Source organism: Megalops cyprinoides, chromosome 21 (genome assembly GCF_013368585.1).
Source record: "Megalops cyprinoides isolate fMegCyp1 chromosome 21, fMegCyp1.pri, whole genome shotgun sequence".
Lineage (NCBI taxonomy): Eukaryota > Metazoa > Chordata > Actinopteri > Elopiformes > Megalopidae > Megalops > Megalops cyprinoides.
The window spans coordinates 16,149,955-16,174,138 of record NC_050603.1 but is presented as its reverse complement, the minus strand read 5'-3'; the positions used below and the strand labels follow the sequence as shown (position 1 = coordinate 16,174,138).

Sequence of the window (24,184 nt, the reverse complement as noted above, 5' to 3'; positions counted from 1 at the left end):
CTACTTTTGTTCTGCTTTGCTCTTCACAAACAGCTCCTGGTCCACAGTGTTGCAGATCTGCAGGACTCTGAGGTTGAAGTCAGCTGGCTGGTCAGCAAAGACATAGTGACCCGCGCCTCGGATGACCTAGAAAGGAAAACAGGAAGAGGGCTGCAGACTCCGAGAAGTGGCTCTCTATGTTCATTTGTAAACATACATTACCAACAAGAGTCTACTCTTTTCCACATATTCTCACTATAAGACCTGTTTATATCAATTTATACAAGATGAACACTATACCACGTCGAGACTATTCACATTTTTACTTCATTCTTGTCAAAGACAAAACAGAGAATCATTCTAGGATAAACCTATCCTAGAAATAACTCAATGTCCCTATTTGGAGGCCATGCACGACCATGCATCTTTAGCTCAAATGTTATTCAATAAAATGTCTGACAGAGAACATTGCCTTTATTCTAAACATTCTGATTTATTCAATAACCAGACACAATAGCTCAGCTGTTTTGAGATAAAGGTATTAAAAATGCTATACAGCAATAACATAATTACAGGACAAAACCAAAGGCAATTGAAGTCTTTGGCTTTGGCCTTAGGCTTTAATAGGTCTCCTAGATGGCTTCTGAAGCTTTTCATCAATATGGAAGAGAGGTAACACTGGACAGGCCAGTATTATTCAACGCTGATTACGGTTTGGCCCCACCAACCATGTAATGCTGTCAAAACACTGGCATAACCCTGTGGCAATTCCGCCAGTGTTCCCACAGCGTTCACAGAAACAACGTGAGAGCACCATGTGTTGAGACGGGGTAGTGAGACACAGCCTGAGAGAGGGAGAGCAGGACAGTACGCTGTGGAACTTACTGCGATCTCCACGCGCGACTTCGGCCTGGACTCCTTGACGGCGCTGCCCGAGTTGCAGTTGATACTGGACCGCGAGCCAAAAATGACAGCGATGGGGATGTCGGGGCGGAGCTGACCGAGCCTCGGCAGCATGGGCCTCCTCGCCCAGCCGTACGGGACGGTCATGTTCTTGAAGGCCTCCTCCCCGCTGACACGGAGCAAGCACAAACCCGTCACCGTGGAGAAGGGCTGCTCCGGAGGGTCTCAATCTACCTCAGCTCTTTTTTTCTCTCAGATATGAAGTCACCTCGTATCACGTTCTGGGAGTGCTCCAGTTAATAACTGAAGGTTAACCCTAGAACCTGCACTTAGTCGTGCATCTCAGCGTCAGCATGCTAATATCATGTCAATCATATTAAGAGGAAGGATTTTATCGCTCAATGCGCGTGTGTACAGGACACCAGATGACACACCTTCAAATGCATTATGGGTTTCCAAAAATCAATATCCTGCTGTTCTATCCACATTATCATTGTCATCACTGCATATAATACAATGAAATGTTAGCATTACCTTATTGCTGTGCATCAATCAGGTAAAGAATGTGATAAGAACATTCACTTCTGCTGACAGTGGCCTACTGGCACTGCCATGGGACAGTCTATTCTCTCTGCCACACAGTAACACAGTATTTCATCACGCTTTAGGTTCAGCAACTTTTAAAGACTGAACGATAAACGACTAATACAATTCTTCTGAATGGCTTTTACTTCCATTTGACCTGTAACCTATGGTGAAACATAGTATCTATCTGCTGTACCATTATATTTTATGTGTTACCTAATGCAAAACGTTCAAAAAACAGCAACTAGGAGAGCTTTTGAAGGACCAAGGACACAATCAACAGAGTTGGTGCCAATCTGCTGAATCTGTTTGTTCCAACTGTCTGGCACAAGACCGGGGTTCTGAATGCCTACGGTACCTGGGGGTCTGAGCGTTCAGGTGGTAGACGTACTCTGTGGCCGTATCGTCGTCCAGCACGGAGGAGAACTTCTGCTTGAAGTCTGATCTGGCTGCATACACAAGAACAGGGCCTGACCGGCAGCCGAGAGACAGAGAGAGGGAGAGAAACAATCACAGCTGGCGATTCAGACACCGTCAGTCCACTGAAAAAGCACACCGTCGGCAGCCATGGTGTCACCTTCTTTTCACACTGTGAAACTAATGAGCTGGTTGATCTACGTGTTTAAATTAATGAGTGCAAGGCTTTGTCAGCAGTCAGCTTTCAATAATGACCTAACACTGCTCTAGAAGTGTTACTATAGGTCAACAGTGGAGCATCGACATACTATATGTGCTATGAGTGGGACGGCAGTGTAGCACTGTGGTAAGGAGCAGGACTTGTAACCAAAAGGTTGCTGGTTCGATTCCCCACTGCTGTTGGGCAAGGTACTTTACCCACAATTGCCTCAGTACAATTATCCAGTTGTAAGAATGGATAACATGTAAAAATTGTAACCCATGCAAGTCGCTCTGGATAAGAGTGTCTGTTAAATGCCTGTCATGTAATGACTAGACATTCTCTTTCACATGAGCCTGACCTGAACACAGGGCAAGGCTACTGGGACCACCCCTCACTGCGTGAGACGTTTGGGAGACAGGCTTACCCAGCGGCCCTGCCAGCCTCAGTCCAGCCAAGGGGTTGAAGGAATCCATGGCCACCCCCACGGCTTTGATCCACACGGGCCATCCCGCATCCGAGGTGACAGGCCGTTCAGGGAAGCCCCATGGCTCCACCAGCACCAGGTGCTTGACCCTGGAGGGATGAGGTAGATTGGGGGACAGGTGTTCAGAAGATGAGGCCACCGGATGCGCGCTCTCTCTCTCTCACCCTTTAACTCACAGTGATCACGGGAGCAGAGGTCAGAGGTCACGTGACAAGGAACAAGATTGGAGGGGGTTAGAAACAACGAGACTTCAGTGACACGTAATGACATTTAGACAGACCCACACAGGATCATCCCCTTTGAGCTGTTCACATGTCACAGGCTGTTATACGGGCGTTTCTGCAATTTTGTCCAACTTCCGCACGCTGGCAGAATACTGTACCGCCATTACAGTGCGTGTACATGCATGGGCTGTAAAACGAACCAGCTGAAAGGCATGGGAGACATGCTTCAATTACAAATAAATTCACAGCGTGGTTGCTTTCTAATCAGACTAACCTCACTTTTCACCACCACAGTTAGCCAGCATCGATCACAATCTGACGTTTTAGTGGGAATTCCTAATGCTCAGAGTGTGCTCACTAAAAATACTAAACGAGACACTTTCAAAAGACAATTAACCTGTGATGAAACACTCATGTAGTGGCAGTCTGACTTTAGAAACAGCCTGTTCAGCTCTATTCTACCACACTGAGTTACTTGTTTCTCCTCTCTGACTATATCATCCTATTTTATCATACAAAATATTTATTATTTATAATTATAATAATATCATCATAAATTATATTATTATATTTATTACTCATAATATTTTCATTCCCAGTGCAATTAACCACAGTAATTCTACACAGTTTTTCTACCAATGTGACAACTCACTATACCAGTGATACCATGTGATACCAGCATTCAACAGGATAAATGTACATTTTGTAGCCTTTGATAAATAGCTGGAACACTCCAGTGACCTGGAATGTCTTTTCCCCATGCCAGTGGGTGCACCTTATCCACCAGGAGCCCGGAAACCCAAATGTCAAAAGATTTGGATAATTCCAGCTTTATTTTCAAATGTCAAATATTGGAGAGACACAAGATAGACTTTGTACACCTTGTTGCAACGTTTGAGAAGGCACAGTAGCTCTTCTGCTTTTCCTGATGAAAAAATACTTCAGCACCAATTTCCATGTTACAGGGCATCTACTGGATGGGGCACCTCTGTCAGTCACGTCTGGATAAAGACACATCAGATCAGAAGTCCGGGTGACAGAGACTACAGTCAAAGCAATCTCGTTTCTGCAATGTTGTGGCTATGTTGCGGCCACATTGCAAAAACGTCACTTGCGAGTCGGGGAGACACACACAAAGGGGAGACCTTGAAAACGGGTAGCGAAGAAAACAGTAAACAGACACGATTAGCATCGGTGGAGAGGTTTCAATATGTCACCAAAGCAGAGCCGATGAGTCACACAGGGCCGGCTGCACAGGCTAATTGCAGTGCTGCTGAACTCCCACGGTGACGACGCTCCGAGTCGAGAAGTGCGTCAGGCCAATTTAACACCTAAAAATGTCAACTTCCCCCGGATAGAATAATCGCCCTTCTTCTGTGCTGCTAAGTACTGAGGAGCCATCAATGCAGAAAATCGCACACCTCCAACGGCAAGGACAGCGGACGAGGCTCGATGTCAAGAGCATCGGCTGCTTTGTTAGGAGCCAATGAGGACATTCAGATCCCCATTTCAGCACAGGAAATAGCTACTTCAAGGGCTCCTGATCTCTAAATGTGATACCATATTAGGAATTTGGATCAAATTACCAAAACTCACAGAGAGCAGTTTTTTCTCCTGAAGTACGACAGAAGCATTATAGGGAGGAAAAGTACAGCTCCATGGATAAAAATGTAACATTTCTATTACAAAAATAACATTTCTAAAGACTCTAATATCAAGGTAATGCTCACATCCTTCACAAACATTCACAAAAATGACTAGCGGAATGAGATGACGTTTGCATATCCAATCAAGAAGCACAAGGTCAAGCCAACGCTTTGGTGAACCACGCCCCAAACCCATACAGCTCCCATGACCACACTGACCTGGAGGGGTACTGCAGCGCATAGGCAGTCGCCAAATATCCGCCCAGGTTGTGCCCCAGGACGATCATGGACTCGGCGCCCACCTCCACCCTCCACTCCTCTATGGACTCCACGAACTGGCTCTCGGCCCCCTCCGCATCGCGGCTGAACCGCGGCCGGCTGCTCCGGCCGAACCCCAGCAGGTCGAGGGCGTAGACCGTCCTCTCCCGGGACAGGGCGTCCAGGTTCTGGGCCCACAGGCCCACCCCTCCCCCGAAGCCGTGCAGCAGCACCAAGGGGGTCCTGCCCTCCGCGCTCTCGTTAAACGCCAGCGTCCAGATCGCATTCCCACCGGAGATCTTTACATGCCTTTTGGAGAACTTGCTGGTTATTGCTGTCAGAGAAGGGGAAAAGACGAGGGTGCGTCTACCTCAACGAGAAATGCTTTATGAGAAGCAGATACCAACATGAAGAGAAAATGAGAATGCAGGAGAGCAGGGGAAGATGGGAGGAGTGGAAAAAAAGAGAGAAAGGACAGGAAGGAAAACTCTTACACTGTAGCATCTTGTCCTCCGAGTCCTTCAGCCGGGAGAGAGACGTGGGGCACCAGGATGGGAGCCAGCTGGCCAGCCACCAGGACCTGTAGCCGTGCACACAAGCCATCAATGCACACACACACACACACACACACACACACACACACACACACACACACACACACACACATTATCTGCACCCGGTGCAAACACAACATAAACATTACACCATATTTACCCAAAAAAAACCACCATCAAACTTCATTTAATGTTCATCAAACATCAGGCTGACATTATAGAATCATCGAGATTCAATGATTACTTCTATTCCGAAATGGGTGCAAGTCATAGACCAACTGTCTCTTCTTGGTATTAAGCAAAATAGAGATTAATTGGGGTTAAGGCCCTATGATGTACAAGAGGACATTTCTGACCCCCTGAGATAATTTATCAACATTTGTCACGTAGGACTGAAATAATTTACATTTTTTCCAGAATATGTACGGAAAGCACGTTCACCGAACAGATATTCCTTATATGGAGGTAGCCCTAACAAAGGCTTGCTGCTAGCCCTATTTTTTCATCCTGTAAACATGAACACCGCATATTTTACTAATTCATAATTTTAACTGCCCTATCTAGACTTCCCTGTTTCATAAAGAAATATATCACTTTGTATTAGGCTTTAGAAACCAATTATAATTCTAATGCTGCTGACAAGGTGATATAAACACTTTCACAGAAAAAAATACTGTGGTCATTTTCTACAAAGACCAAAATACAATTCCTAACATTCAGCATTCTTAGAGTAGCAATTTAACACAGTACAGACCTCACTGACATCTCACTCATTGCATAAGGGTCTACACCAATTGTTGAAATGAGAAAGCAAACCTTTCCTGGTACAGATAAGACCTGTTAACTAACATGGTCATGTTACAGTATTGGCCAAGAGAGATGCGCAGAGGTAATGGAATTGGACCTGCAATCAGAAAACACATAAAGCATATGAACAATAAACCCATCTAAGCAAGACCACAATGAAAGCACAGCTGTCTATCATACTGTGTACTGTGGAAGTATTGATATTCCTTTTAAAAGAAACATTCTGACATGAATAATTTTTTGTCTCATAACTTAATTCATGTAACTTGCTGATTAGCGTGCTGATTACCTCCTCCGCCCTTGACTTCCATGAATTACCATATTTATATATGCACATTGGAACATACAGTATATGCTACACAGCAGGGAAGGCTATTAACATTTTAGCAGACGCCATTAACGTTCAGAGACTTCACTTAGGTACTTAGCGATGAGAGCGTGAGAGAAAGTGAAAAGGGGAGGAGGCAGCAGAGATAGGACAGAAGCCAAGCTAAGCCATTTACAAACCGCGCCTTTTAAAACCAGGGCCAAGCCACTCAGGGACACGGAGGGCCTCGATCCACAGGGTTTTCCAGCTCTGTTTAAACCAACACTCTCAGAGCCGAGGCGGAAAGCTAAACGCTCTCAATCGAGGCCATGATTAGCTGACTCAGATGGTTAAGTGCCTGGCTGGGATAAAAGCCTGGAGATGCAGTGACCCTCCAGACCTGTTTCGAACCGTATCTTAACCTTGCTCCTTGTGAAAGAACAGCCCACTCAAAGGCAGCTGGGCACTTAAAGGCTTTTCCCACAGTTACCGCCACATTAAAAGTAGAACTGTCCCCATTATGAGGAGCTTCACAGTAAGGGTGGTGGTACTTCCTTGCTTAACAACTAACCTAACCTAAACTTAACACAGACTTTTCACAGACTTCATATTTAAACACGAATGCTCTTCTCACCTTTAATGTGGTAAAAAAAGAGGCTCAGCTGATGCTTTTTTAGTTTTTTTCCCAGTTAAGTATTGGCAAATCAGATAAATCTCAAAATGACTGCATAACCTATAATAAACACTAGATGGCCCTACAGAAGAGACCATTTTTTTCTGATTCAAAAGATACCAATAAAAGTGCAAAACTTCTAGTACAAAAGCCCACAATAAGCTGAAAATTAAATATCTTGGTCTCCTATATGGCCCAATTTCAAATGATAACTGCTGTTCTGGCAAAGTAAAGGTGCTTCATTATGACATTACATGTAAACAGCGCTCTCACATATGTCCTCCTCAATGAGAGAATGCATAGCAATATAACCTACACCATTTACCTGACAATATAAAAGGCTGTCCAGAAACAGCTGTATTTTGTAACAATACAGAGCAAGCTGTGGACATTGGGCCATGGCCATGGTCTATGGTCAAGAATTTACCCCAATCTCATAAAATCAGAGGAACAGTAAGTGAGTTTGTCCATAATAACTGAATAAACTACTGCTTGTGATTGTCGAATTCAGCAATACGCACCCAACATATTGTGAGGCAAAGCCTATTATTTGTATATTGTGTAGTACCAAGAATGGGTACATGAAGTGTGCACTGTACTGGGAATCACTTCATATGCCTTTGAAAAGCACTGCAATTGCTGAAAAATGCATATCACACTGCCTCTCAAAAAGGATTTTTGTGTGCAATTGTAAGTTATGCATTCATCAAGCAAATGAAAGACCACAATGGTGCTTTGTAGGTTCAGTGTTATGTAGGATGAGATACTCATTGGCAAAGTCTGAAAAACAAACAGTACAGGCAGATTCAGAAAACATTGCTGATAATGGCAGGCTCCTGATAATCTCTTCAATAGACACAGCCACAATTGTACAAAAATAGCACAATATCACCATGAAACAAATCCATTTAGTCCCCATTACCGAGAATGAGGACAGTGTAAGGCACTATGATGGCGAAATGTTCAACAGCATAAATGAAGGGTAATTGTAATTGGAGACTTCACAATGACTACCATGACAGGCAACAGGCCAGATTTGTGAAGCATTGCATTGGGTTGCGTAATCCCTACAATTTGTTGACATTACTGTCGTTCCATGTTCAATTGGTGATGATTTTGTGTATTGGTGTATTTGTTTTTTGTGATATGTACTTGTCAAGACTCAAAGACAAGACTGCTGCTGAAATGCAGAGCCTGGGTTGTTCTGTTCGGTTTTGCACAATGCTGCAGTCTTATTTGAAGAACGTATCAAAGCAGTTTCCCTGCTTCAGGAACTTGGTGCACTCTGTACATAAAGTCATCTGGCTACGTAACAATAAAGCACATAGATTGCTTGCCCGCAGGTAATGTTCCGCTGGCGCTAGAAATAGCCTGCTGACTAGCACCATATTCTATAAAAACACAAATCAAGGCTAGAACAACAACCTCCTAAGGGCCTTTCACCATTTCGTTTTACAATTATTTAACCGCTACAAAACACTCTCATTCGTTCTGTGCATTAGGTGTATCATCAATTAGCAGACTGCGACGTGATGCGACGCGATATACAGACCTACAAGCTGCTGTAGCTAGTAGTTGAACGTCGTAGGTCCATATAAATTTAGTCCATGTCACCAAAATCAAGGCCCCAGGAGCTGATCACTAACCACATGCCAAACAAACTTTATGTAAAACAGCTCTGCCGTGTCTTTTATGTGGTTGCCTTGTAGGCTATTTAGTTAATTGCAATTAGTATTTGAAATCGGGCTCTAATGCTCCAAAGGTCTACATCACCCTACAATAGAGCGTCTGCGAAATACAGATATACATCGTAATAACTTACCTTTTATTATATGACACCACCCTATCAGCCATTGTTCACATGGAATGAAGGCGATGGCCACCACACGTTCATGGTGCTAAAATCTAAACCGCTAAAGGGCGGGGTTATGACGCTTGCACTTTACACAACCTGAAGTTTAGTTTACACCCAAGCTAAGGAATTAATTAAATTCAGTACTACTAAATTAAATCCAGCAGATTCACTCACCACTCCAGTAGCAATGGTCACCATGCCAAAAATACATATTTCCAGACCATATTAATAGGAATATGTAGTACTTTCAGTGTAATTCTCACACAGATTTGTCATATCGTTAGGGCCCAGTCATAAGTCCGTAAGTGTCGAACTTCTAAAACTCTTCAAGAGCTACTAGTCGTTAAGTGTTGTGTACAAAAGGAAAAATACTATTCATGAAAAAAACAGTAACTTATATTTGGAAAAAAATGTGACTTTGCTGTGCGCAGTGCTATTAAAATGAAAGTATACCATTTGTTTATTTATTAAAGCATGGAAAAACAAGATGTTGGATCACGTGTGTCTCCCCCACTATCCAATTAGCGGTATGAATAAATCGAGGGCACATACTGCGCAATGCGTAGATGTTCCCCAACTGAAGGGTCTAATACTGTAGTAGGATGGTATGACTGGTCATTATTACCACTAATGAGTTAAGGCTCGTGAATGCCAAACTAAAATAAAAATGAACGTTCGCCTTATCTCTTTAATTTCATTGAAATTCTTGAGTGACAGCCAGTCTTCCTAGGATTTCAGCTCCGTCGGATTTTGCTGCATGGCTTTGTGGGGCTGTCCCAACACTGCAGCTCTGTCAATCCCTCAGAACTCGATAGTGCAAGTTCTGGATTAGTTCCAATGGCTCTTTGCACTGATTCAGTATTCTGGTCTGCAGATAAGAGGAGGAAGGCATAATTTCATGCACATATATCCTCCTTTGCATTTAAATGAATTATATAAAACGTGAACCACCAGAATTCTATGTCTGAGTAATCTGCGTAGTTGATAGGAGCTGTGCTAGTCTAGCACTCAAAATCTAAAACCTCTGGAGCTAAGAGTGGGAAAAATTAACCTTTTTGTAATCATTGATCATTAACGTTTATTTATTTATCATGTAACATTTATTTCTTTTCTATTATTTTACCTCCCCAGCCCCTTCGTATAAAGATGACATATGGCTTTGCATTGAATCTTTTATTATATATATAGGAAAATATCTTTATATCTCTATATATAGAGATATTATATCTTTTGCCACTGTTTTATTAGGAGCACCTCATGTATGTGCCACATTCCATACATATTTTATTGTTGCATAAATAACATATAAAGTCAGGACAATGTATTATATACAGTTGCAAGAAAAAGTATGTGAACCCTTTGGGATTACTTGGATTTCTGCATAAATTGGTCATAAAATATGTTCTGATCTTCATCTAAGTCACATCACTAGACAAACACAGTCTGCTTAAACTAATACCGCACAAAAAATTATAAGTTTCCATGTTTTTATTGAACACAACATGCAAACATTCACAGTGCAGGGTGGAAAAGGTATGTGAACCCCTAGGCTAATGACTTCTCCAAGAGCTAATTGGAGCCAGGAGTCAGCCAACCTGGATGTGTTGGTTAAAGCTGCCCTGCCCTATAAAAAACACACACCAGTTTTGAGTTTGCTGTTCTCAAGAGGCATTGCCTGATGTGAACCATGCCTCGCACAAAAGAGCTCTACGATCAAGAATTGTTGACTTGCATCAAGCTGGAAAGGGTTACAAAAGTATCTCTAAAAGCCTTGATGTCCATGTGTCCACGGTAAGACAGATTGTCTACAAATGGAGAAAGTTCAGCACTGTTGCTACTCTCCCTAGGTGTGGTCGTCCTGTAAAGATGACTGTGAGAGCACAGCGCAGAATGCTCAATGAGGTGAAGAAGAATCCTAGAGTGTCAGCTAAAAACTTACAGAAATCTCTGGCACATGCTAACATTATTGTTGACAAATCTACAATAAGTAAAACATTAAACAAGAATGGAGTTCATGGGAGGACACCACGGAGGAAGCCATTGCTGTCCAAAAAAAACATTGCTGCACGTTTGAAGTTTGCAAAAGAGCACCTGGATGTTCCACAGCACTACTGGCAAAATATTCTGTGAACAGATGAAACCAAAATTGAGTTGTTTGGAAGGAACACACAACGCTATGTGTGGAGAAAAAAAGGCACAGCACATCAACATCAAAACCTCATCCCAACTGTGAAATATGGTGGAGGGGGCATCATGGTTTGGGGCTGCTTTGCTGCCTCAGGGCCTGGACGGATTGCTGTCATCGACGGAAAAATGAATTCCCAAGTTTATCAAGACATTTTGCAGGAAAACTTAAGACCATCTCTCGGCCAACTGAAGCTCAACAGAGGATGGGTGATGCAACAGGACAACGACCCAAAGCATAGAAGTAAATCAACAACAGAGGGGCTTCAACAGAAGAAAATACACCTTCTGGAGTGGCCCTGGAGTCAACCCGATTGAGATGCTGTGGCATGACCTCAAGAGAGCGATTCACACCAGACATCCCAAGAATATTGCTGAACTGCAACAGTTTTGTACAGAGGAATGGTCCAAAATTCCTCCTGACCATTGTGCAGGTCTGATCTGCAACTACAGGAAACGTTTGGTTGAGGTTATTGCTGCCAAAGGAGGGTCAACCAGTTTTTAAATCCAAAGGTTCACATACTTTTTCCACCCTGCACTGTGAATGTTTGCATGTTGTGTTCAATAAAAACATGGAAACTTATAATTTTTTGTGCGGTATTAGTTTAAGCAGACTGTGTTTGTCTAGTGATGTGACTTAGATGAAGATCAGAACATATTTTATGACCAATTTATGCAGAAATCCAAGTAATCCCAAAGGGTTCACATACTTTTTCTTGCAACTGTACATCTAAGCAGTTGGAGTACAATGACATTCATCTGTTCTGAAGAGGGGATTCTTGCTAAACATCATATGGAATTGAGGAACTGAAAAGAGACACTCTATTTCCCTCAGCGCATTACCTCAGAGGCACCTCTCTCTTTTCACCTCGCTTCTCTTCCTCATTTCCGCAATGTTTAGCACCAAGGAATCAAGGAAGGGACAAGAGGACTCATCTCTGAAGGCAAGGGATGCACCTGCAGTATCCCAACCTGGTTAGGGTGATTCTGTCCAGACTTAGAATTAGGTATCCTAAATTATATATATATGCCTGCGGGCAGGCTACTATTTTGGACTTCCCCCACCGACAAAGATGACATATCACTCTATTTTAGCCTTCCCTACAAAGATGACCCATTGCTCTATTTTAGTGTCTCCTTACAAAGATAATGTATAGTTCTAGTTTGGTGAGAGTCTGGCCCTGTACTTTGGCTTTGTGGAGCACTTCTTTACTTTAGTGCCCACTGCCTTTGTTACATAGAAATTCTTAACCATGTATACAACTGGCAGGTTTATGTCAGTTATGAGCATCCATGTCTTCAATGTGATGCAGTCCATGGATAAAATCTAAATGTGTGAAAGCACTGCAGTGTTATGGTCAAACTATGGATGTGGTATGCTGAACAGGAAAAGGGCCTTTAGGGCCTTTGAGGAGGTGGCCATGTTTACCACAGAATGATGCTCCTGTAGGTCTGCTTGGTGTCAGAAACCATGGTTTCGCTCTGTCATTGTCTGTCTTTGTGTAAAACGATGATGAAGGGGGAGAAATATTATCTATATATCATTATATTGCATATTTATGATGCAATACATGTCTAGGTAATGTATATTTAATACAGTGTTCATACATTTATTAAGCTCTGTTGTAAGTTTTAACAATATTATGCATGTCCTCATTTTAAAACCATTCACTTTCAGTACAAAACACAGATATGATCATTTTACATTTAAAAAAAAAAAGCATAGCAATGTTTTCCAGAGATGTGAAAACTGGTGGATTGTGGCAAGCTTGACCATTAAGCCACTGTGATTCCCCAAGTGTCAGACCAGTGCAACAGCCCCTATCAGCCCTGTATCACAGGGGCTCAGTGCACCCATGTTCTCAAAAAGCAAACGTCGCACACTCACAAGCATGCAATTATTAGAGTAATATATGACCAGAATTTAATTCATCTGGCACTTAAAAACTGACAGAATATACTTGAAAAACTGACAGAATAGACTACAATAGCTAAATTAAACACAGTAAGTGTTGTCTGGAGCATAGCAGTGTTAGCTGACAGTGTTTTTGAGCAGCAGATAATTTATTATCTTGTAAATATATAATTTGGTGGCTAATGAAAGCTTTTAAGACAAAAAGAGCACGGGTCACTGGAAATTAATTTGCTTCTTCTTTGTTTGAAGTAAAACTAATGGGGGGCGTTGAGGTGAAGCCAGCAGTGTACTATTTCCAGAGTGTAGCCCAAGGTTTATTCTCTGTAGGAAAACACCGGAATCTCCACATTGAAGAAAGTCATCTGGTTAATAAACATGTGGTGACATGAAAATTGTGGTTCCTGTGCAATTGCTGCCTTCATTAGTCTCAGGCTATGTAAATAACTGGGCATTTCGTGTCTCAGAGCAGCACTGCCACACTAATGACGGCCTCAAGATTAGACATCAGTTTGTGGAGGGCTTCTTTCATTCGCTTCACAGTAAGAAGGTCCATACAAAAATGGAACAATGAGTTTCTCTACACCAAACAGGTAAAATGGGAGGCTGACAAGGACATCCATACCCCACTTCTAAAAGTGGGATAAGCTGCAAGGGGCATTACTTGGTGAAACTGAGGATGAGGTATACATTAGACTATTTACACTAATAACTTTTAATAGTAGTCACCATAATTGCGCTAAGCTGACTTCACAACCCACAGTGACCTGGCCACTTCTATGGCTATAAATGAACCCTCTGAACTATTAGAACAGTGGAACAGTAAAAATACTGGAATACAGGTGGATGACCGATATCCAAGTGTAAATGATTGTACGTGGGTGTCGGGCCTTGTCCCAGTCCCAGTGTTCACATTGCCGGAGTCAATACACAAAGATTTGGTATTTAGGCCCATGGTGCAGTGTGTGCTAAATTCAATTTGCCTCGCCTCTTTTTTTGCTTTAAAATTTAAAAAGGTTTCACCCCTCCGGTCTCTTGTTGGATAACGTCCCCTTTTAATCTGGAGAGCCCTTCCGCGCTGAAGGCATCCGTTGAGCGGACACGAAAGGTCTGCCGCGGCCGAAATTACTGCGCTGACGCTGCCTCTCCTCCCCACTCCTGGCGGCCAAAAATGACACGATAATTGGAGTGTCACGTCCCAGAGGAGAGGAGACAACCAGCGGCTGCAGCAGAATTTTTTCTGCTCTTCTCTCCAGGGGCAGGGCGGGAGGTAATGGCACAGTGGACCCCCAAGATGGCAGCTGAACCAAAATCCTGTACACACTGCAGTTGTGATTATATTCCAGTTACAGACAGATCAATGTTAATATCTACAAGGAAATTGTATGGGGCATGAATACAAGACAATCTTTACACGTATCACTGAAAACACATCATATAATAGAGTTTGATAAAAATGATTCATGCCTCTTCTGCATCAAGTGTCTAACAGGACTAAATGTGTATTTTGAATGGATAGGAGTACGTTTTTATGTGCTTTCAGTTTAAGATTAGTACAGTGTGTTTCACTGAAATTCACAGCCTTGTATTTACATGAATTAAACTGTGGATTTATTTTAATTTGCCTTTGTGTACATAAATTATCTTACAATAACCCTCTTCACTCAAAGAACACATTAAGAGCTACTGTTCGTCACAAGTGACAGTGGCAGGAGTTGCTCTACAGATGGCGCCAGCAAGTCACCTAGTAATTTCTTGCAGTCATACAAGAGCTTTGTTCACTTGACTGCCATTCACTCTGTTTGGGAGATATTGCGCTGCTCACTTTTGTCTCTCATAAAATGGAAAGGCCTTATTATGCTCATGACATTTTTATTCATAATAATTTGTGTACTTGGAAATTAGGTTATCATAATCTCCTCACCATTAACATGAAAAGTTAACCCCATTTTTCAAAAATCCATTTGAATTGATCTGTTTGAAGGATTGTCTACTTATCTTTAAAAATATGTGTCAAAAACAAAGATAATTTCAATCTTTCAGGGAAATTTCCAGTAGCAGTAATTACATATTTAATGTGTCATTAAATACGATTCTTATGTGCTTTTATACACACCCAAAATTATTTAATTTGAGTATTCTTAAGTACTCTTAATACCTTTTCCTTTGAACACTTAACAAACTGCACCAGTCTGATGATGGCCTGAACTCACTTGTTTGGTGTTTATACGCATTTGGTTTGTTCCACCCACTTCTATGCAAATGAAAGGGCCAGCGGGACACAATATGTAAACTGATTATGCAGTTGGCCTGGAGCCAGTGACCCACGAGAAATGTAAAATATGTGTGTAAAACATGTCAAAACAGCTCTGCTGTCATTGACATTCTTCACTGTGACAATGGTCATGTGAGGGTATGGCAGCCACCCCCTCTCTGTCTATAACCATGTTTGCTGAGCGAGTATTTGCTTTTATTGGTGCTCCGCATGGTAAATATTTTCCCTGTAGGCCAACAGCCAATGGCTCTTGCACCCAGGATGGAACCCTGCAAAAAAGGTTCACGTTTGCTCACCTTTAAACAGCCCAGTTGTTTCTGAGGGGTTATATAATGTTTCTGGGTATTTTTTTGTTTGAAAAGCCTTGGGATCTCCAGCAATTACAGTTTGTACCTTCCTTCTTGAGGAATACAAACTCCAAGCTGGGCTTTAGATGAAATCCCCATGTTTCATCATTCTGGTCAGATGTAATTTAAAACAGAATGTTTTGTTTGGCAAGTAACTTGCTTTACAAAGTGCTTTAAATTTATTTAAATTTATCAAGGCAGCCAAATAGCACCTAGGACCGAATCTCTGAAAAAGTAATATTTTATATTCAATAGAGATCCCGCTTTCCACTGCAGTATTGGCCAATCTGAGAGTGGACATCACTGATGAAAGCTCAGCATACTTTTACTAATTCCCCATTCCTCAACAGTAGGCTTTAGGATGTCTCATGTGTGTCTGAATACATGTGTAAGGGGTGTGCATGTGTGCCTATGTGTAAGAATGTGTGTCTATGTGTAAGAGTGTGTGTGTGTGTGTGTGTGCGTGTTTGTATGTCCATCCGATATTTTGTCATGTGTCATACGTTATCTCCCCCCCCCCCCCCCCCCAAAAAAAAAAACACCCTCAAAGAACTGCAAACATCCTCTGCATGTGAAGATGCTTGGGATGTGATGAATGGTTTGAGAGAAGGACTGCATGTCTTCACTTGTTAGACTAATGAATCTCCGATGTGAGTTTGAGGGGACAGGGCGAGGCACACACACACACACACACACACATGCACGCACACAGTGAGGTAAAAAGAACACACGGGCCAGGCCTTTGCGCTTGTTTTTCTCCAGCATCAGGCCCCCGGGGGCCGTTCCTGATTTAGACCACACCTCTACAGAAGCACACAGCAGAAGACACAGTCCAGCGCCCTGATACCCATCACCGCTTTGATGCTACAACTGCCCAGACAGAATGGGGTCAAAGTGCACAGAATGTGCGTCACTGCTACTGTGACCACTGTAAACAGGAACTTCTCTCCTTTATGTAATACAGATGTCAACAATAAACACAGTGGGTGATGCGACTTCATTTTCTTTACAAGCTCATTTTCTTTCACCAGAGGTCTCTGTTTCGTGATAGAGAAATATTATCCTTATGTGCTGCTTTGACACTGATGTTTTTGGTGCATAATGTTATACCAGAAGACTTAACTTCCTGATATTGTCAGTTTTGTGCACATTGTATTCTGTACCACACTCTGTGTATACAGGCCGCAACCTCTTATCACATAAAGGTATTTCTGACCTTCCTTTGAGCTGTAAATACTGGCAAGGAGAGAGGCATTTTAGCTCCTGGCTCGCGATGTTAAAACGGCCTGACACCTCTGTGATGCTGTTATTTGAGAGAGTGATCCGTGGCTTGCATATGATACTCAGGTAATTACATTGGGGCAAGCTTCAGAGAGCAGTATCCAGGCAACAGGGTAGCCACGGAGACTGTCAAAGTCTTGGGAGCATGAGTAAAGGCAACACAGTATACTGTATATCGAAATGGATGTGCTGTAGTTCTGAATTCACACCCAATGACATATGATATGAGAGATATAAGGTTATTTGATTTGTACATGTTCCTGCTGCAGACAGTTTAAATTGCTGGAATGTCAGAGTAGCAGTGGGACTATTTATGTTATTGTGAAGACAACTTTATATGACTCATGAAAATAATAATCTGGTTCTACACGATATTTGTCCAAATATAACAAGATACGAGACATCAGCTTCATGGGGTTTTTTTTTTTTTTTTTCATTTTTTTCCCCCTTCAGCATTACAGTATCAAAATAATAAAATAAGATTCAGGCGTAAATACAATAGATAGTCGAGCAAAGGTTTTTTGTTTTACTTTCTTTTTTTGCCTGGTTCTGGGAGTGTGTATAACATTACAAAGCCAAATTAAATCCAATTAAACGTTCATACACAACAGGAAAACAAAATGCTACGCGTTTCGACACATCTTAATCAGTCCATCAGATGACATTTCCTGAGCTTGCCTTTGCTGCTCTACAACAAGGTGTTGCTGGGGACTGCGGGGCTGCAGCTGTTCCTACGACAACAAACGGCTACGCCAGGGCAGCCATTGTAGCCGATGGTTGTGGTGAAGGCACAGTCGCTGGGCCTTCGCTTATCTCCGCGAAACCAAGCTGTGCGTCTGGGGCTGGGGGAGAAAGATAGCGCGCCCCACTCCCCTCCGTCTCCGTCCCCTGACGCGCAAATCTGGCAAATCTCATCTCGTAAAGAAATGACATGTACTGCGAAAATAAACTGACAGCCGCTTTCAGATGAGCTTATCCTGTAATTAGCGGCGCAAAATGAGACCCTTTATCGAAATGAAACGCCTGTGAGGACCGCGTTTATTGACAGCGCGGAAGGGATTTTTGTGAATGGGTTTTTTTTATATATTCACCTACCAGTGCAAAAGAGGTTGAGCAAACGCAGAAATGTCTCTCCCCTGTTGAACCTGAATGACAGCAGCTGTAACGCACGCCTCATGAACTGTGCTGCGCTGTGAATGGGAGTGTGCGTGTGTGCTGTCCATATTAAGGAGCCTTGCCACTGATAATCCCCGCACTGCTGGATTGGGGAGTTTGGCAATAGGTCCCCACCTGCCTGCCAAATTCTGTGAGTTTTCCAAATCAGCGTGGGAGATGGTGATGGAATAAGAAGAAGAAAACCAACAGAAGTAATATGGTTCCAGTACCTTGTGTGCTTAGCCCCCAGAAATAGTCTCAAAATGCGTCAATGATATAAATCAGACGACCCGTCTGAATCATTTTTAACAAATATATCAAGATAATAGGGTTACAGTTTACTATGCTTGTTTTAACTTGGGAGGTTTACACATAGGTTAGAAGTAAGATGAAGTAAATGATCTAATTCTGATAGGCAAACTGGTCCTGGATTATGATACGTTTCAGGTTTTTATTCCACTGGAGCTCTCAATCTAATAATTGGGTACATTCTGTATGTTTCCTTTTAGAACAAGTTTATGTGAGACTTTGATACTCACTGTGGGTACTAGATCTCTCTCTCTCTCTGTGGTTAATAACATTTCGCGAGGGTATTAATTGGCTTACAGAACAGAGGAGGAGGGGAGAGTGAATACAAGTATACCTACACATAGGCCTATATGAACAGAAAGCCAAGTATGTTAATTACCCAATTAAAAACGTTCCTCAGCATATCAAATTAAAAGGTAGCTGAGAAAATCAAATTAACCATAAAGGTTTGCAAATGAATGTGCAGATAGACTTTTCTAAAGTTTTAATCGATTTTTACTTAGACAAAAAAAAAAAAAAACTAAGGCTCCAAATTCATCAAGGTCCATTAAATTCCCATGGCAGTGTGTTGGTTATAGGTGGCTGTCTTTGTAATTACTGAAATCATAGAAGTTTGTCTCATTTGTCCCAGCAATTTGGACACTAAATTCAACCAGCCTTATTTGTGAGTCAAATTGAGCAGAGGGTCTTGTTGTAAACCATGGACAGCTAAGTCAGGTGTGCTCCCAGTTGGGTGGCGCTATTATAAGTTCCCCTCACTGACTCATATAAAGAAACAGTATATTTTCCTCTCCGTAATAGAACACTATAACTGGTTCAAATCAGTGACTCAGTGAGAACACATGATCGATCAACCTATTTTGGAGTTGTGAACATCACTCCTTTCACTATTTTGCATCAACTCAGAAACATAACCTGCTGTGTTTATATTTTTGAATTTTGCATAAGTTGGCTACACTGAATGGCTATTGACTGTCCTTAAGGAGAACAAAACAAGCTGATGATACAGACTTTGAGTGAGACTTCAGAGGTATAAAAGTATTCAGGATGTCAGTTTCTGTCAGCATTTGGCAGGGCTTTCATGTTAGTGCCCCCAGGAGGGGAGATGGGGAACTGCTCTGCGCTCGGTTGGCAGTTGGCACTCTCCATGTCAAATTTCCTCAACAAGCGTGACATTCAACAGTAGCTCATTAGCTGGCATTGCTGCAGGCTTTCCAAGAAGTTGCTCAAAGTTTAGCCCAGGGTCATGCTCACATTTGTTGAATCTTCCAACTTTTCCCTCTCTGTCTGTCTCTGCCTCTCTGCTGTTTATGTGGAAAAGGTGTTGCCTGAGCAGGGATCCCACATGTGGCCTTCACAACCACACGCCTGGCCCTATGACATGCATACTTCACTCACTGCAGAACAGACCCGGGTACCTTGCACAGAAAACTACTCGATGTGGGTGAAGGTACTTTGCATACTGTGTCGGCTTTTTCCCAGCCTGTTTTGACTTTTGTTGAGTAAATGATATTGGTAGTGTGCTAATAGGCATATGATTTTTCCATCTGATGATCTTGCACATTGCAATATTTTTGTGGGGTGGCGTAATGGTAAAGGGTCTGGCTCATAACCAAAAGGTTTTTGGTTTGACTCCCTGCTGTTGTACCCTTGGGCAAGGTACTTAACCCACAGTTGGCCCAGGAGATATCCATCTGTATAAATGGATGAAATTGTAACCTATGCAAGACGCTCTGGATAAGAACATCTGCTGAATGACAACAATGTAACGTATACACATATGCTCCCAGCTCTGCTGCAGACGCAGGGAAGTGATTGCTCGTATTATTCAGACAGGATGTCAAATGACACTTTGCTAAACGGAAAGGGTAATTGTCGATGTCACGGAGTAAAGAGATCGAAGACATTTGATTTGATGCGTGCGTGAAAGGATTGACTTGCAGGCATATCTACATCAGCGGCATTTCCTTTCTCCATTACATCCTGCAGACCTCATGCCAAAGCGCTCTCTCTCAGCTGGTGCTAAATTTCAAGTGCGTCATTCTTGGCATTTCTAAAAGCAAATATTTGAGCATTTTTAACTCAAGGCCCCGCAATCCTTTTGCATGTTTGTGGGTGGCTTCCTGGAAGAGTGCTCAGAGAATTGGACTTCTGATCTGAAAGATGAAGGCTCAGATCCCAGGTGGATAATCTTCATTGTACTCTTGGCCACTTTGTTAATGAGTAAGTATGCACCTGTGCAAATAGATAATATGTATAATATAAACTATGTTATAGCTGTGGAATTTGCCATGGATGAAGATAATGTGCACTGTTCCTAACTCTGAAAGCATTAAACATTTTGACAAATGCCACCTTAAACTGCTGTCGCTGTGGCATTGGATAATGTAAACATGACATCGCAACAGCGCTGTTTACAGTCATTCAAATCGCATTATTACTTTGCATGTGAGCACTATTCAAATGTACATCTGCAATTAACTGCGCCTTTGTCGCAGGAATTCACAGTTGTCATGGCAATGCTAATCTCATGAGTGGCAGCTACATTTCGTGCTGCGATACATGCATAGCTCATCTCGCAGTAGGATTCATGGCAGCTCATTTCAGAAACCCAAATAGGTCCCATTGTTGTATGGATTTACATTACATTACTTCCCATTCATTCGTACAACACACAGTTCAACCACAGCACGCAGCATTTAGAACCAAATATTAAATCTGTATATTCAGATGTGAATGATAATGCACACACTTATCTATAGAATACGCTGTGCCAAAATGTAAGCAGTGTGGTTAGAGACTCCATTGAAAGTATATGCACAAAGCAGACAGCTATCAACACATGCATTTCGGTGGTTCATTTCAGTCTGTACACTTTGCACTAAATGACAAACTCTTGAAAATGTACACTCGGGTGAATGGGAGGTAGAATCACTATCTCTTGCGTATCACCCATAAAATCCCCTCATAAGATAAATGTCAAAAATTACAGTGAAACAGTGAGTCATTTCATACCATCCACCCTCGGATAATTAATTCTATTCAGAGGCCAGGTTAGGTCTGTCTTGTCAGTTCTGAATCTGTGGGTTCATTCATATCAGGAGTTACCATGTAGAGGTTGCGCAGGTGTTAATGAGGCAGGGTATTAAACTCAATTCACTGCAAAATCAGTCCACTTACAGATGATAATGACTACAGATGTTCACTGAAGAAAAAGGGAAAAAAATGGACTTTCTCTAATTATTCTGGTCATTTATTGCTTGAGAAGTGTGTCCTGTGAAAGGTTGCGGGATAATTAAACTGAAATACTCTTAAATTTGCCCTGCACGGCCTTGATGTTTGTATTTGAACAACCGTTTTGTACAATTAACAGGGAGCAATGTCAGCGTCTTACTGACTGTTCATGGTCTCGACATGTCAGTTCTCACAAATTAAAAATAATATTAATTATCATTTTAATTTTATGTGCTTTTCTAAAAACCCAAGGTCATTGGACATGCAGTCACAAAGAATACCTGCATTCCCACTCGATTCAAGTGATTTAGAATAAAAATATCGGGGCATAAGCAGATAAGAGTATACAGCTGCAGAGCTACAGAGAGAAGCTCAAATCATGTTAAACAGAGGAGGAGTATAATAATAAAAAACAAATTAAGTGTTACAACTTAAAATAAAAAACATGCCTGACTAAACAGATGACTCCTGGGCTTAGATTTGAAAATGACAGTGTTCTCACGGTCTCCAGTCTGCTGAGTTAACGGAATGCACAGTTTCGGGGGCCGAAGCAGTGAAAACTCTAATCCCCCACAAAGTGAAGATTACTTTAAGTCACAGTTAGTCGGCTGGTAACGGATGAACAGAGCGTCTGTGTGGGAAGGCTGAATTGTAACAAGTCACTTTACTTACTGTAGCCTATCGAGTGCTTTAAAAATCAATAGCAGTACCTTGTAGTGTAAGCAAGACAGGGAGCCCATGTCTCTTACACAGCGTTGGGGTGATGCGATTCCATGTTGGTGCGTGTATCAGTACCCTGGCGGGTGACTGGTGTACATACTGAGGCTTGTCCAGAACAGAGGTGGCCATCACAGTGGTCTAAACATGAGTAGAAAAAGGCATGTACAGGAGCATTAGCAGATACGAGGCAGTTTCTAGTGTATAGGTATTTTATTTTTGTGAATTCACAAGGGTTTCAAAACAGTTTTGGTTAAAAGATGATCGCTACATTCCTAGCCTTAGATGTTAGAGTGGGTCTGTGATCCTTGTGTTAACAGAACCGAGTGCTTTCATACCAGACCAACACTTGAGTTTCTCCCATTACGTTGCTAGTAGGGTAGCATCCGCAAATTTGGTCACGCATCAAATATTTTAAGACACAACCGGGAAGTCACTGAATCATTGATTTGAGGGCAAGCCTGCCCATTTCACACTCTTTGAGGCTATACTCTCCTCAGAAGCCTGTTGCCCTGGAAACCACTGACAGAGTGAGGTAGAACTTTGGCTCTGTGACCAAGTTGGGTCAGGTCTGTCTCATGCTGAAGTGACCTTGTTACGCAATGCTTCATCAAAGCAGAGCTCTCGGGCGATTGTGACAATACAATGAACTAAATGTAGCATAATCAAACAGTCCCCCACCTCATATTCGGAGTGTTGTATGCGCTGCATGCAACAGTGTGCTGTTATCAGTCCGCTGTGTTTTCCTGATAAGCGAGCTTGTCGGTTTGTGCATGTCTCTCAGAATTTGCCCTGGGACACTAATCTGTTCCCTGCATGCACCGGGCTCCATCTGAACACGAAAAGACTTGTGACAGGACCCTGCGAATCAAGGTCAGAGATGATTGCTGCCAGCCGTTTGCACTGTAATGTGTTTGTCTGGGAGTCTGAGAGTTGACCAAGCAGGGTAATGTTGCTCTGTAAGAGGGTTTAAGGTTGTCCTGTCCTCCAGTGGGGGTCACTCCCTCTCTTTCTGGGCTAGAGTTCCAGTGAGAGAACCTTTTTATGGGTGGCAGGGGCACGATGTACATCTGAGGTAGGTATGGTGTCAACAGTACCCATGATGCATTGCTAGCAAAACATATATTTTCTATTTATGTGGTTATCAGTGCTGTTCTATGGTACGGGTGGTAGCAATCAACATTTACAGACAGAGGTTAAAGGTCTCCCCCCTGCTTTTAGTGGTTATGCTTTGTAACAAACACTCTTCATTGAAGGATCAACTTCTGTTTTTCTCTGCCCAAAACATTCGACAACATCGAAACATCGAAACATTTTTTTTTTCAGATTGGATGTCTGAGAAATGTTCCATTCAAATTTGCCATTGTTTAAATTTATAGTTTAACCAGGGCAAAGCTTCTGAAAAAGGAGGTGGAGTTACTCTCTGCCGCATAGTTAGACTAGCAGTTTTCACATTCACTGCTCTTCTTAGGTCAGATCTGAATATTCTCATTCCTTCCTACCAGAGATCACCTGGTTGTCAGAGATCATCTTCAGCGTATGTGCTTAAGGAAATTATACTGATAAAATCGTTGGAAGCACTTCACCCCTTTGACACCACTTATTAATCTCAGTATGCTTAACACTTTGATCTTTGCCTGTGTATAATGATCTACACAGTGTGTCTGTCATGTTCTGACATGTTTTTACCATATTTTTTACCACACAATACAATTTTCCCATATACATTATAAAAGTCCAAAAAATTACAAAGTGCAAGACAGCAGCCAGGATATCCAATGGAAAGGTCATGTCACAGTTCAGACTATGCACACATAGTTTAATGAATACTCCTAGCTGTCAGATTTCCATTATCAGAGAATGGGGGGGGTGGGGT

General features: G+C 42.2%; 1 protein-coding gene across 1 annotated transcript; it reads right to left on the bottom strand.

Moving 5' to 3' along the window:
- LOC118769184 (1-acylglycerol-3-phosphate O-acyltransferase ABHD5-like) lies at nucleotides 1–23,838 on the bottom strand. The gene is made up of 9 exons (XM_036516212.1): nucleotides 23,811–23,838; nucleotides 16,344–16,415; nucleotides 8,386–8,430; nucleotides 5,193–5,279; nucleotides 4,660–5,032; nucleotides 2,511–2,659; nucleotides 1,826–1,937; nucleotides 865–1,051; nucleotides 1–126 (listed from the first exon to the last, which is right to left on the bottom strand). The coding sequence occupies exons 1-9, from the start codon at nucleotides 23,836–23,838 to the stop codon at nucleotides 1–3; spliced, it is 1,179 nt and encodes a 392-aa protein (XP_036372105.1).
- Nucleotides 23,839–24,184: the final 346 nt, after the last annotated feature.